Source organism: Chrysemys picta, chromosome 21 (genome assembly GCF_011386835.1).
Source record: "Chrysemys picta bellii isolate R12L10 chromosome 21, ASM1138683v2, whole genome shotgun sequence".
Classification (NCBI taxonomy): Eukaryota; Metazoa; Chordata; order Testudines; family Emydidae; genus Chrysemys; species Chrysemys picta.
This window is the reverse complement of record NC_088811.1, coordinates 10,888,046-10,903,160: the sequence shown is the minus strand read 5'-3', so window position 1 is coordinate 10,903,160 and position 15,115 is coordinate 10,888,046. Positions and strand designations below refer to the sequence as shown.

General features: G+C 43.9%; 1 protein-coding gene across 10 annotated transcripts in view; it reads left to right on the top strand.

The window, feature by feature from the left end:
- Positions 1 to 15,115, top strand: part of LOC101931671 (beta-catenin-interacting protein 1) — a 145,743-nt gene that overhangs the window by 53,285 nt on the left and 77,343 nt on the right. For 2 of the 10 annotated variants that reach the window (XM_065575330.1, XM_065575328.1), the window contains exon 1: positions 8,862 to 8,919. The exons of the other annotated variants lie outside the window; for them this stretch is intronic. In XM_065575330.1, coding sequence (XP_065431402.1) covers positions 8,877 to 8,919 — 43 coding nt within the window. In that variant the 5' untranslated portion in view covers positions 8,862 to 8,876. Of the gene's footprint in view, positions 1 to 8,861; positions 8,920 to 15,115 lie in introns of those variants that run through there. 10 annotated transcript variants of the gene reach the window in all.

Here is a 15,115-nt window from a genome sequence, read left to right as displayed (position 1 = left end):
TACCATTATTCTCTCTCCTCTTCCCACCTCAGTCTCACTAATTTCCATTGGCTACAGGTTTTAGAACAGTGGTTTCTTACATTGAAATGGGGCAAGAGGATCTGTGATAAATTACTTTCGTATGTTGGGGGAGGCAGAATATGGTAGAACACTGGAAACCCTCTTAATCCCCTATGGCCAAGTCCTAAGTGCTTGTGTTGTCCCTCTTCTGGAAACCAGATTTGCCTGTTAACCCTGGAATAGTGAGGGATGGAAGAAAGGGCACAGAGCAGTGGGGACTGACTTTTTTAGTGTACAGAACACTTTCTATAGCTTCTCTTTCATGCTTTAGTCTGTCTTGTCTAAACAATTTCTAATTAAAGGTTGAGAACTCCAGCTTCATGTGGGCCAGAGGTGGGTGTGACTCTAAACTGAAAGACATAACTCATGAGCCAGTATTGCCAACCCCAAATGTTCAAAAATCATGAGTCAGGCTCACAAAAAATCATGAGATTGGCTTTAAAATCATGAGATTATGTAAAATAATAGATTGGGTGTTCTTTTCATTTAGCTTCTGCTTTTTGAGTCTTTTGGGTGCACTGCGGACACATTTTGAAGCTTTCTCCACAGCCACGAGGGTCAGAAACTTACTTTTTCTGTAAGAATGAAAGCTGAAAACATCACATATCCACTTGACTCCAGGAGCTGGGACTTTAAGGAAAACTATAATTATCATGAGACTCATGACAAAATCATGAGTTGACAACACTGAGTATAACACAAAAGGTGACGCCAGAGAGCCCACAAAAGATGTACTTAAGGCATTATGTAAAGTGGCAGCGGGGGTCTCTAGGTGGCTTCTCAAATAGAGCAGATCTGAAATCCTTGGGTGGAAATCTTTGGGAGAGTGCCTCGTGATCCCCATATACTTTAGGGTTTTTTCTCTTTTAAGAGCTCACAACTTACCCCAACAATGTAGGCAAACCAAACTAAGAAGGAACTAAATTGAAACCTGTGGTAATGCTAATTCAGCATCCTCTGAGAGCCTGGCTGAGCATGAAGGAGAATGGTTGAGAGAGAAAAACAGATTCTGCCATTCACTTCAGAGTTCAGGGTTGCTGCTTGTATATGCAGCAGGAGTAGAGCAGATTAAAGACCTCTCCTTACCCAGTTTAAGCACAACGTGCACTGGAGTTTTACAGACCGGGGGAAGGGAGGGAATTTAGGAACTGAAGGAAACACTCCTCCTGTCTCTTCAGGTGGGTAGCAATTGCTGTAATTTTTGCTGAGGTCATTGCATCCGTGAGCATTGCCCATTGTAACTGAAGAAAATGAGACTTCTTATCTTTCATGTCAGCCTTTACTGATTCTTCCAGGTCCCTAAATAAACTTTATAGTAAGAGAGCATGTGAGCTGTTGGTGAGGCATAGATGTCAACCCGTGAAGATTTAGTAATAGGGATTCTTGGAGGGAATGGTTATTTGATATAGTGAGGACTGGTAATGGGATATAGAGCCTTTCACCTTTAAGTTGCTTATTCCAATCTATCCCAGGTAAATAGTGATCAAAACTTGTCACTCTCTCGTGGCTGTTCAGTGGCCTGTGTGAAAGGAGTTACACAGTCTCAATGGCAGTGCACTGCCCACTTCACAGGTGCCCATACTGCTAAAATGCCCACCTTAATAGTCTTGGGAGAAACTAAGGAATAAATAGCTTATGAAAACCTCCCTCCCTTGGTCACTGCTTGTCAGGGTGGGGTAAATTTTTACAGCCACTGGTGATCCTGTTCTGAGGATAAATAGAGAAATTCAGTCTTCAGGGCGGTCAATATTTTAAGTTTTTTTCAATCATTAAATTCTCATGACAAATTAAGCAGAGAAAAATAAGGACCACTAAATGGGAGGTTGCAAGTCAATGTGTCTTGCAAATCTGACTTACAAATGTTATGTAAGATATTTGTTTTATACGAGGGTTACTGAATAATTGAAGAAACTTTTACACCTTTAGAATATTTTAATATTAATTCTCCAGTTTTCTTCCTTTTTGTATTGCTTGCCTCCTCTTTAAGGACTGTGGTGTGGCTGGCCACAAGTAAAACTTGTGGCACAAGGGCCAGTACAATGCAATATGTGACCATTAGAGTAACTGCCTCTCAAATCCTTGATGGTTTGCTGTGTACTCTGGTGGTAAGCAGTCAGAAATTCTGGGTTTTATTCTAGCCTCTGCCACAGATCCACTGGATAACCTTAAGCAAGTTTAACAAGGAGTCCGGTGGCACCTTCAAGACTAACAGATTTATTTGGGCATAAGCTTTCGTGGATTAAAAAAAATCACTTTACCCATGAAAGCTTATGCCCAAATAAATCTGCTAGTCTTTAAGGTGCCACCGGACTCCTTGTTGTTTTTGTGGATACAGACTAACACGGCTCCCTCTTGATACTTAATCAAGGTTGTTAGGCATGTCTGCCTCATTTTTATCCCACAGAGAAAAGGGTATATTAATACCTTCACAGAAGTGTTGCAAAGCTTAATTGTTTGTAAGGAGGTTTTAAGAACCTTTGCTAAAAGGTGCTGTTGAAATGCAAAGAAATAGTATTAGACAGAGGAACGACTGGAATACCAAAGCATTGCTATGTAGCATATCCTGCACTGGTAAGATTTTTACTGTGTACAATTGAGCTTCATGTTGGATTTGGACCAGTGCTATTGGCTAACCCAGAGACCCACCTGTTCAATGTAGGCAATGCTGAAATCAATGGTGGGGTTGGAATAAAGGTAGAAGAAGTTAAAAGTGTAAAAGAAAAGGAGCCCTTTAAATAGTTTTCTCCTGCCCTATTGGATTTAAAAACATATCAAGCTTTTACCTTTCAGAAAATTTAAGGAAACAAGATTTTTTTTAAAACTCATTTTTTAAAAAATGTGGTGTTGCTTTCATTCGGGCCTCTTAGTCTTTCTCAGTAATTTGCTTCACATGTCTTCTGTTGATTAGTGTGAAAATTCCCATCAGCTGGGCCTGTCGCTTCAGTAAACCTGGTGCTGTACCATGTAACTATAGTTAAAGTTGCATTTTAAATGCATTATATGGGATTGAATTTGGTACTTGCGCAAGTGAATAGTCCTGAGTTGAACCAGACACAGTGCTGGTAACTGTGTCTAGGCTAACTTCTTCCCTATAGCCTCCCATCCACTAACACTATAAGTTTAGTACCTTATTTGAATACTGCAAATTTTGCTCTCATCTGCCTATGTGCAACCCCTTTATAGTAAATTGCATGCTGATGTGCACCTCCTGAAGTTCCATTCACTTTAGTATTCATGTAATGTTGCACATGTCCCAAGTGTACCTCTAGGGTCATGCAAGTGAATTGACAGCCACAGTTCTGGATGATGAAGATTACACTCTATCAACAGCACAGTGCCCCTGAAGCTAATTTGCTTAACCCCATCAATGAGGTAAAAGGCACTGAATTTGACCAATTGCTTTCAGTGTGATTGCACAGGGATAACTGAAAGAATGTGGTGTTGGAAGGGCAAGAATAGAGTAGGTGGGCATCAGGAGAAGGGCAACAGCAGAAACCATGTTCCAGACTGCAACATGTGGATTAAATTGTGACTTTAGCATTCTTCAGAGTATCCCTTTTAGCAGAGAGGTAGCCAGTCCCAGTGGATAGGACACTGGACTGGTAGACAGGTGTCGGAGAATAACTCTCTGCTTACACACAGGAGAGCTCGGTTCTATTTCTAGTAGGGTTACCATATCTCATAAATAAAAAAAGAGGACCCTCCACGGGCCCTGGCCCCGCCCATTTCCCCACCCCTAGCCCCGCCCTAACTCCGCTCCCTCCCACTCCCAGCCAGGGGAAAGGGTTTGCCGGGCAGCCCCCAGACCCTGCGCCCCCGGCCGGCGCTTCCCCAGCGCAGCTGGAGCCCGGGAGGGGAAGCGCCCAGCTGGGGGCGCAGGGTCTGGAGGCTGCCCGGCAAACCGTGAAGCCGGTAGTGCTCGGGCTTTGGGCAGCCCCTATGCCTCCGGACCCTGCGCCCCCAGCCGGGCACTTCCCCTCCCGGGCTCCGGCGGCGCAGGGTCCGGAGGCACGGGGGCTGCCCGAAGCCCGTAGCGCTCGGGCAGCCCGGCTCTTAAACAGAGCCGAAGAGGAGCAGAGCCTCCAGCCGCGGCGGCTCTGCTCCTCCCCGACTCTTCTTAAACAGAGCCGAAGAGTCGGGGAGGAGCAGAGCCGCCATTTTCCCGGACATGTTCGGCTTTTTGGCAATTCCCCCCGGACGGGGGTTTGACTGCCGAAAAGCCGGACATGTCCGGGAAAAAGAGGACGTATGGTAACCCTATTTCTAGATCTGACCGTGATTTGCTGTGTAACCCTGGGCAAGTCACATAACTCTGTAACTCCCTTTCTCCCTCACCTCTTGGACAACACCAAAACGTAGGGATAACAAGTGTTACAGCAGGGTTACATATTGTTAAAGACATTATCAGGGCAAGGAGATGGCCTGGCTGCTCCAATCCATGTTAGAGCCTTCTAGTTTCTGCAGTTGATATCTTGTGGTGAGTAAGGGATTCTTTGTTACCCTGCTATCCCTTCTGGCCCTTCTTTCATTTTCTTTTCAGCTGATTTGCTCCAGACAGAATTATTGCAACATTTAATAAAACAAACTGGCTAATTTCCCACTATAACCTGGATCACCTCAACTTTATGGATTGTGTTTGGGGAAGATAATCCTGTTTTGTTTCTTAAAGCTTTAGCATTTGGTTGCTTACAAGCTGCATCATGTATGGGCATGGAACAGCTGTATGTGCAGAGCTTCTTGCTGCCTCACCATTTCCCCACATTGAGCCTCCTAGATGCGAACTGTGATTGAGATCAGAAGCTCCATGAAACCCAGAGAAGGAGTTCTCCATTTACGTTACTCTTTAACTTGCCTTTCCCCAATATAAAGGCCATTCCAAGTGTGGACTGATGCATCTGCTCCTTCCATTGCTTTTTCACTTCGCTCAATTATTCTCTTTTCTTTTGATGCAAGCATAAATGCATGCAACCCCCACTGGGACAGACACTGCAGCCTCTTCTGTATTGTTTGTGGGAGCAGCTGGAGGCATTTATCCAGTGCAGAGCAGACATTATCTCTCCACATGGTATGCTTGTCACTGTCACTTGCACCTGAGCACCATTGGCCCAAGGAAGCAAGGCACTGTTCACACTGTGCTAGAACCAAGTTTAAAAAATGTTTAAACAAGGTTTGAAAACAGCTTCAATTAAATTTACTTGCAGTTTGGCTGGGCGCGGGCCCTGAGGCTTAACTGTGTTCTAGCAGAGCTGAGGTAAGACTGGTTATGCTTCATGCTCCTCACTCAAACCACATGAGAAACCAATTTTACTGGATCTGTGTTTAGACAGATCCTTAACTCTGTTCCTGGCCAAGTGTATAGGGCCTTACGACATCATAAGTCTGCAACCTGGGCCAATTGCTCTACACACTGCTGCACAGGTATTCCATCAGGTTTTGAGCTACAAGGCCCATGTAAAGGACACAAATATGATTGGGGAAAACTAATAACAACAGTCCCTCTGCCATGGTTAATGTTTCCGTCTAACAATGTAGTTGAACTGAATTGTCTTTTAACAGTTCTTCTCAAATCAGGCTAAAGTCCAGGGCACGATTCGACACTCTGCTGCAGCACCTTTACGATGGCTCATCTGGAGTAAAGGGACTGCAAAGGTGGCTTAACTAGCCCCCAAAGTTTAGGGGGCTTTGCTGGGTGTATCCCCTGATGTAGGGCTGTGTGAGGAGCAGAGGAAGTTGCCAAAGTGTCCTGTGCTTTGCTTATTCTGGCCTAGAAGGGGTCTGTTCAAAGCAGTCATAAAAGCTTAAAACTAGCTTTGCTCCCACTTCCTGGGTTGCTCTTCCTGAGAAGCAATATACAGAACTCAGCTACAAGGCTGCACTGCAGTTTCAGAACATGGTTAAAATATGGCTTGATCATGTCTAGTCTTCACTCTGGAGGCCTGCTTTAGTTACACTGGTGTAGGATTAGAGTATTATAACTAAATCTTTGGCCTTTGCTGTATAGACAGGACGCTGCTAAATTGTTTGCAGACTCTTAAAATATGACTTTGTAAGAAAGGACTGCGCAACGCAAGTACAGCATTACCATATTCAGCAGTGGCTTTTATATACATACGTGTACACCAGGAGGAGGGGAGGGTGCATGGAGTCATTTAATCATGGAATGAAATGGAAACCTGTGTCACTGATGACTATGCACTGTAATCCATTTTCAACTTTACTAGTGACCTCCTAATTGAGGGCACTAAGGAAATTGCCTTGAACGTGATTGGAATAGACAGTTGTAGGCAGGCATTCTCCCCCATTCTCTTGTCTTGTATCTTTCCAAATGCCTGGAGCAGACAGCCATAGCAAAGCTTTGCCTGACCAAGGGTCCTGCTCAATGCCTGGAGCCTGATGCTCAACCACAGCTAAGCACTGTGGTTTTCTGCTGCAAGCAACAAATGTATTGTGTAATCCATGCTGTGTAATTAGAAGTGAATGTAAATAGAGACCATAGTGAACCTCTGTAGTAAATATAAAGTGGGTGAATCCCTTTAGTTGGAAGGGTAAGGAGAGAATTTTTTCCCACTGCTGTGTTCTCATAAGCTTCTTTGAGCCTGGAGAAAGATTTTAATTAAACTGGACAGAGCCTTAAGCTTCCTAATAGCCTGCCCTAGCTAGCAGCACTAAGTCCTAAAGTGCCCTTCTGAAAGGGATTGTTCAGCATGCTGGTTCTGTAGCATGCTGAGCTGTTTGTCCGTATGAGTTTACAGTAGAGTCCTTTTGTGTTTCAAGCAATAACACTGTCCTCCTGGCCTTGCACTGACCTATGGTCACACCCTGCTGAGAATGAGGGAAGGGCTTGGGTTCTCTCCTTCTGGTTGTTTCTATGTAAGTATTTGCCATAAGAAAATGGGACAAGCATTTGCCATAAAAAAATTATTTTTATTTGACTTTTCAGAATGGCATCCATGTAGGAAAGTCTACATGTCACATAATCAGAGCAGTGCAGAGAAATGTAAATAAAATGTCTTCAGTTCCAATGCAGTTATCAAGTGCAAGGAGGCAGGATCTAGAGGTTAACCTAGTCCCTTCTCACTGAGCTAACAGCATGTCACTAAGAGATGGGAAAGGCTTTCAGAGGTACTTTAATACATTAGAATCAACACACAAAGTAGGTCTTGTACCAATCTCTGATGACCAGCAAACTCAACCATAGTACAAAGCAACAGAGGGTCCTGTGGCACCTTTGAGACTAACAGAAGTACTGGGAGCATAAGCTTTCGTGGGTAAGAACCTCACTTCTTCAGATGCCAACAACCATAGTACAGTTACTATAGGCACTATGCTGCACAAATGAGGGTCCTCCATAGCAAATGCCCTACCTCACATCTGTAAAAGTTTGGCTATAGGGTCGGTGAGGTTTGTACTGGCAAGATAGGTAGAGAAAGAGGTCTCTGAGGTAGTCAGGTACCAGACCATGTAGGGCTTTATAGATTAAAATAACACCTTCAATTGAACTCACAACAGATGGGACATAACATTCAACCCCATCTGGTGATGGGCTTGTTGTAGAGCAAGTTGCACAAATGTGCTTAATGCACAAGCCCAAAGCAGCACACAGATTCTCAAATTTCCCTAGACACATACTGACCTGGGACCATGGGCCAAATTCAATCATTGTGTAACTCAGCTGACTTCAGTGGAGTTGCACTCATGATTATTTTGACCCTATGTGTCTAGAATTATGAAGATTGACGTTCCTGTAGGAAAGGCCCCGCTGCCTTTTGGGATGGTGCAACCTGCTTTCCAGGGGGGAAGAAGAGCCTATTTTTTGTAGCCTCATACCTTGGAAGGGTGCCTTGAGTGGGCTCCTGTCCAGGGCTGAATAAGCCTCTATGGAGGCAGTTACATTTCATATTACCCATCTCACTTAAAGCTGCAAAGAGAAGGGGGAATGAGATCAAGGGGGGAACCCTATGGATGTTAACATACTTTCCATCTCCTCTGTGGGTTAAACAGCACCTGATGCATTAAAGTGGGAGATGGTGCTTGGGAAACTGTCAAAGGGAATGAGAGTTAGGCAGCTCAGGGGCACAGATGTCTGTGGCGAGAAGGGTATAAAGAAGCTCTAATGCTGAGTTCTTACGAGCCTGTCTGGTGGATAATGTACATCTTTCTATCCTTTTCACTGAAAGCGGCTCAACTCCATCAATGCTCTCTACTGCTCCATGGATCTTCTCCCTCTGGGGTGTCTCTCTGTTAGCATCAACATTACTTTTTAATAAATACAACACCCCAGTAGCTAGGACTGTTGCTGTTGAATACAATAGAATTATTTCATAAATGAACCATGGATGAAGATCTGGCTCTATTTCTCCTTCTATTTACTTTCTGATTCCTTCCCAAGAAAGGCTACTCCAGTTCCTTTGGTTCAGCTGAGGTCTTGTCTTGGTCAGCGGTGGCCTGATTTTCAGAAGTGCTGCACACCTCTTCTTCCTGGTCATGCCAATGGAAGTGTGGGCGCACAGCACTTTTTACAAATAATGTAATTAAATGTTTGACTCTGGCCTGAGTTCTGTCTTAGCCCAAAAGTGAAATCCACTTCCTGTTGGTGTGGAATAAACCCTAGTCTAGGCTATCCACTCTGTACCAATTTTCACTTATCCCACTTGTTCACTTTCTAGTATTCAGAATTTTGCTGATACTTCTTTTATGACCATTATACTCTGATTTTCTTTTTCTTAATTATCTAATGTTGTGCAGCTACCCATCGTTCCCAGAGGCTGTTCTCGCTGCTGCAGGAAGTGGCCTGTGTAAGATGAGCTCCAACCAGGATGATGGGCCTGCCTCATCTCCTAAGTATTTTACTTACACCAGGTGGGTAATTTGTCTCTGGAGCAGCAGTGAGCAGGCAGACACATGTATGCTGCTGGAGCAGAGTGAGAGGGACTGAATTTCAATCATTTAGCACAGCTTGGGATCTGCAGCCTCTTAGGTTTTCATACAGTAAGCACAAAAAACACCTTTGCACTAACCAGGCACTGAAGGAGGCTGGCTTTGCTAGTCAACTTTTGATTAATTTCAGCAATGGGAGTGAGGGGAGAACCAACCAGTCTCCAGGAACAAATTAATCCTCTGCTGAATGCAGAAATGGCAAAGGTGAGAAGTGCTATGTCGAAGAAGTGCCTGGCATGGCACTTAGAGGGAGTGGGAGACCCTGGATGTCAGTCTTGGCATCTTTTACACAGTAGCTCAGTGCTGGCATTTTCTCCTCCTCTTCACTGCATAAAGGCAAACATGAAGGAGTTAAAAGACTAAAGAACATCTTAAAATGAAGCATGTCAAGAGGAGTCTCATTTTTCTGAGTGACGTCTGGTTCAGTTATATATCCTATGTTCTGTTAAGGAGAGAATCTCACCCTGAGATCTGAAGCCTTTTTACAAAAGTTGCTTTCTCGCACTCTCCTGCCTTTTTGGGGGTGTTTCCCACTTACTGCTACTGTGAGCTCTGTAGAGACTAGGGGCAGGCCTATCCTGATTTATAATCAAATATGACATGATCTTTCCCTGCTATTTCAAAGTGGCTCTGAAGACACTTTGGGGCGCTAACTTCACCTGTCCATTTTTTCAGGAGCCGCCCTGAGAAGGGGCAAAACCATTATAGTCCTTCTCCCCAGGTTGGTTCCCTTTAGTATTCCATATATTGCCCTCTCTTTCAGGTGAACTTAGGCAAGTCACCTTCTCTCTCTGTGCCCCTGATTCCCCTCCCACCCACCATCGGCTGTGTCTATTGAAGCTGTAAGCTCTTTGGGGCAGGGATTGTCTCCTACTATGCGTTTGTACAGTACCTAGCACAACTGAGGCCTCTAGGTGCTATTGTAATACAATTGATGATCATCCTGGGGTGTATTTTAATCCTACTTTGGGTGTGTCTTTTTTTTGGTCCATTGATCTGATGTAGCTTTTGCTTCTTCTCAAACCTTCAGAAAAAGGCACCTTCCTAGTGTGTGTTTAGCCTAGGGAAAAGCCTCTGGACAAAATTCTGTTCTATTTTTCTATTGGTGGTAAATTTTGTGTCAGTGTATGGAGAGCAACTGGCTGAGTCAGTGATAGAAACCTGTGTGTGTACACCCGTACGTACATACACTGGGAACAATGTTCCACTGAAAACTGTATTATCATCCCTCGAGGGTTTGCTTTTGATGAAGAAAAGGGGTTGATATTTAACCCCCTTCTCTTCTTCTTCTGAGCAGCGGCTTGAATTAAAGAAAAAAGAGACGTGTCCTTGGCAGGGGAGACTGTCTGTCTGCCTTGGAGCTCCCCATAGGGAGGCAATCAGTCCTCACACTCAGCAAGGCGCACTGGTTCAGTCTGCAGCATTAATCAGGGTTGACTGTGCCTCTTAATCCCCTGATCCCTTCCATAAGGATGAGGGCATGAGTGCTGCATCCACATGTAATGCTCTTCCTCACTGCAAATAGGCCCAGCTCTGTGGTTTGCTGCAGACAGTGATTAGTTGGCTGGGGGATCAAAACATAATTAGCAAATCAGCAATTAGAGTGAAGGCCAGGGGGGCAGTGGCTTAATGAAGGGAGGAGTCACAAATGGTGTCTGAAGGAAGAGAAATATATTAAATATGGAAGGATTTAACTGCTCTCCTGTTTAATGGGATTGTAACGTACATAGCCAGGGCACTGCGAGAAAGAAGTTGGCAGCTCTGGAGTTCTTAAAGGCAAAACTATTATTATTTTATTTGTTACCATAGTTCCTAGGAGTCTTAGACATAGACCAGGATCTCATTGTGATAGGTGCTGTACAAATACAGAACAAAAAGACTACCCCTAAGTAAGATGGGGGGTAGTAGTCTTAAGAGGGAGCTCCCACTGTTATCAAGGTAGGATGGCTTGGTGGTTAAAGCACTGGACTGTGAGTCAGGTTTCCTGCATTTGACTCCCAACTCTTTCACACTCCCTGCACGACCTTGGGCAAGTCTTTTTGATTCTGCACCTTAGTTTTTCCCATCTGTAAAACTGTGGTAATACTGACACGACCTCATAGTGCTGTTGTGAGGCTTAATATATTAATGGGTGTAAAATGCTTTCAGATCCCCTGAAGGATCTTTATAGCTGCAAAATATTATTATTGTCTGTGTTGAATTTAAGCAGGGCACCACTGGAAGAGAGTTCACATTACAGAAGTTATAAAAATTGTTTCTCTTGCATGGCTGGATTAAGCATGAATAGCACAGCAAGGAATTTCACTGGTTGTAGCTTAACCAGGGCTGTTCTAAAGCAATAAGCAGAGACACAGGGAGAGTAAAAACAGCTAGTTTTAAACTGATTGTGAGACAACTAATGAAATATATTTTTAACAGACATTTGTATTGTCCTTACAAAGCCAGTTGCGCAGACTGTGATATAGAAAATAAGAGCCAGCCTTCCCATTCACCTCAGTGGCATAGCTCATGTGGACTTCAGTAGCAGCAGGACAGGGCCCAGGTATAGTGTCTCACAGAACATATCAACAGTTGTTTCAGGATGCGAGCTTGCAGTGGATGAAGTGGCATGGAAGATAGTTATTTTTTAAACTCAGATACCACCTTTCACTCTCATGGAGCTCACAGAGGTTTACAAGCTATGGGCCAGGCCTTGCAATTGGATTCATCCGTGAGGACCCAGTCAGTTGGGCTCTATGCATATGCAGGGATCCCCCCAGATGGATACAGTTGTAGGACTGGAGCCGACATATACACAGTCATCTTCAGCAACTACCCAACACGCTGCACGGTGATGGGAATGGTTTGGCTAAGGAAACTGGGACAAAATGTGGAGTGCTATTTAATGTTCAACCAGAGCAGACAGGACCTTGGTTCTTATGTAGCTCTGAGCTGAGTGACCCCAGATATTACCCTGCATAGGTCTACATTTATCTGCTGCAGGAGGACAAAGGGCTGACTTAATCCTGTCAGGATTCAAATCTGTGCTTTCAGTGGGTCAACCTGGAATTTGACACGTAAGCCATTAAGCCATCACATCTGGCTGAGATGCAAACCCAACAAGCCTCCTGAAAATGTATATGGTTTATGTGATTGAATTATTTTACATGCCCTTTGCATTACATCAACTAAATGCACAGTGCATTGGGTCAAATTAGGTTTTGATGTAACTGTTGGTCACTGGAATTATACCAGGACTGATTACATCCCTGTAATTTAAACTGCTCACGTATAGGCAGCAAAACAACTCTCCTTCCTGGACAGTTCCAATCAACCATCATAAAAAAGACAGTGGTGAGCAAATAGATGTCTAAAAACAATATCTTCAAAAGGTATGCTCTGAAGAAAACTCAAGAAGGTAGGGGAGAGAGAAATGCATTCTCTGAATCTGGGCTTGCTGACCTGATAAACCCTTTTGTCCATTGCACCATCTGGTTTTTGCGTCTTCCAGTTGCTGCAGAGGGGAATAGTTATATTTCAGTTTCCTGTAAGCAATTAGCTCTGACAGGCCCCTTGTCTTTGTCTTTCACAAACCACCTTCCATGCTGACCTTTCTTCCAGTCTCCCCCGAGAAGAAAATTGGCAGCATATGTTTTGGCAATAGGTGGGCCAGGGCCAATTCTCTGTCCTGTGATTCTGCTATACATGCTTCTTTTCTGCTTTATTAGATTCTGTCTGCTAATATTGCTCGCAGGAATGGAGAGAGCCAGTTTTTCCCATTTAAACTGGCTGATGGTGTAGTAGCAGTTGTGAGGTTTGTCAGCTAATGAGGAAGAAGAAAATATTATCCCTTTCAGAGGCTAATGCCCAGAAGCCCTGTCTTGTTTCACAAGCTATTGTTTGAAGATTCAAATTGGGGTGGTATTGAAATAGTTATCCCAAAAGTTGTGGAAAGGAGTAGCACTGAGGATAAACCAAGAGTTGAACCAACTGTGCATCTGGGACCACAATAGGTGTTGAGCAACTGTCACAGCTCCTTCTCCTTGTGTCTACTTTACATCAGCAGCAATCTGAGCTGCCCCTGCTACTGATGCTCAGGGCACCAAGTCGTTCAGGCCTCAATGAAGGTCCCAGCTCAAATGCTGTCAGGTCCAGCTGCACATCCTTCCTGGAGGAAAAAACTGGGCTCCAAAGCTGGTCTTCAGCACAGGTCTAAAGATCAAAATCCTGATCCAGATGACTGACTTTGTGTTGCACTTCTTTAAGAAAATATCTGAATGTGCTGCAAAAACAACAACCCCCCCAAAATGTGGTTCTTTCAATCAGTGATTCTCCACCTTTTTGATACCAGGGACCGGCTTGCTGTTCGGGAGATCTCTGAGACTCCATGTTGAGAAACACTGCTTTAAATCATCTGTTCAGGCTGCAGAATATGCACCTTCAGTTAGTTTTGTTTTCTTTCATAATTTATAAATATGAGCCCATCACGCAAGCCTCTGGGATTAGTTACATAGTGGGGGGAAAAGCATACATCAAAATCAGTCTATGGTCTACTGCAGGCACTGCTGCTAAACAGACTCCTTATTCTTCCCCACTCCACCATGACTTTACAAAAAAGTCTTCCACCAAACTTAACTCGCTTTCAGGCTAATACAGAAGTGAACAGATGAGCCTTGTACCCTTATTACAAATGTCAATAGTGGATTGATAGGTGCTTCTCTATCCTCTTGCAAAATATTCTTGGTTTAATGTTCTTGCACATAGAGCACTTTATATTTAAAATAAAAGCAGGCTGTAAACATCTCCGTGTGTTTGAAAATTAATCACCGTCAGTTTAAGATCTATGTGGTCGTTTAACAGCAGTCTCCGGGGTCGTCTCATCAGGCTGCCAGTTTAATGAAAATCATAATACTCTGAATTTCTAGAGAATCTTTCATCATAGGATCTTAAAAGTGCTTTACAAGTGTTAGTTAATGACGTCTCACAACATCCCTGTGGGATAGGCAAGTGGCATTATGTGGAGAGGATAAGTGTGGCACGGCGAGATGAAGTGACTTGCCCAAGGTTACAGGGTGAATCAGTGGAGGTGCCAGGAATAGAACACAGGAGCCAGAATTCCCAGTCCCCTGCTCTAACCACTAGATACCACTACCTTTCATTTATGTGGTCGTAGACTGTGAGCTCTGTGGGACAGAAATTATGGAATTCTAAGCCCTGTTTAGGATTCCTTGGCATTACTATGATAGACAATATAATATAAGCTCAGTGTCTTTTCTGTCCCTTTATCATAGCTAGCCATGGTTTAATAGTCAATGATTCAAATTAAAAAATATTCCAGATGGGGTTTTCTGGAAAAGGCAACGCAAGCTCTTCCTTCATATTGATGGTTACCTGCTTGGGTTTCATTTCTCTTCTTCCCGAGGGAACTCATGGGCACTGCAATGCAATCAGCAAAACAAGAATTCCCCCGTAAAAGATTGGAAATGGGCCTGGTTAAATGCTCTCTGCCAGTGTAAACAGTCCAGTCTCTTTACTGGCAAAGTCTATGCCACATCCTGTAAGATGCTGTGGCCACTGGGGAGGTGTGGTGACGTACACCTTGCAGGACTGGCCTTCTACTTCCACTACTCACAAGCATCACAGCGGGACCCAGAGGATGTCTGGCATTGCTTTTTTGTTTGTTAGTTTTGTAATAATCTTGGAGTTTAGTGAGACTTTTTACCTTAATGCAGGTTGGTGCTAACTGTACAGCAGATGTGAAAGTCACTAGTGCTTTCCCTCCTTTCTCCCTTGCTTTCTTGATTTTTATCTTCTGATGTAATTTCCTTTCCATAGATTCTCATCCCTTCTGTTCCCTCTTTCCTTCTTTTGATTTAAAAGTCATGGGAAAATGTTGCCTTTAGTCATCAGAGCTGTGTTGGGTTGTAGGGAGTGGCTAAGCTGAGGCTTCCTGAGTCATTTTTCTTGCGCTCCTTAGTACTGAGCTCCTTACTATTGCTCCAAAAAATCAACTTCTCTTCTTACTGTTTGCCCCTAAAAGGATCAGCATGTGCCCCTGCCAGTGCCTTCTTCTGGATGAAAGAAGTTGTATCTAATGGGGTTGGAGACGTGGCATTGCCCCCATATCAGCTGGTCACCT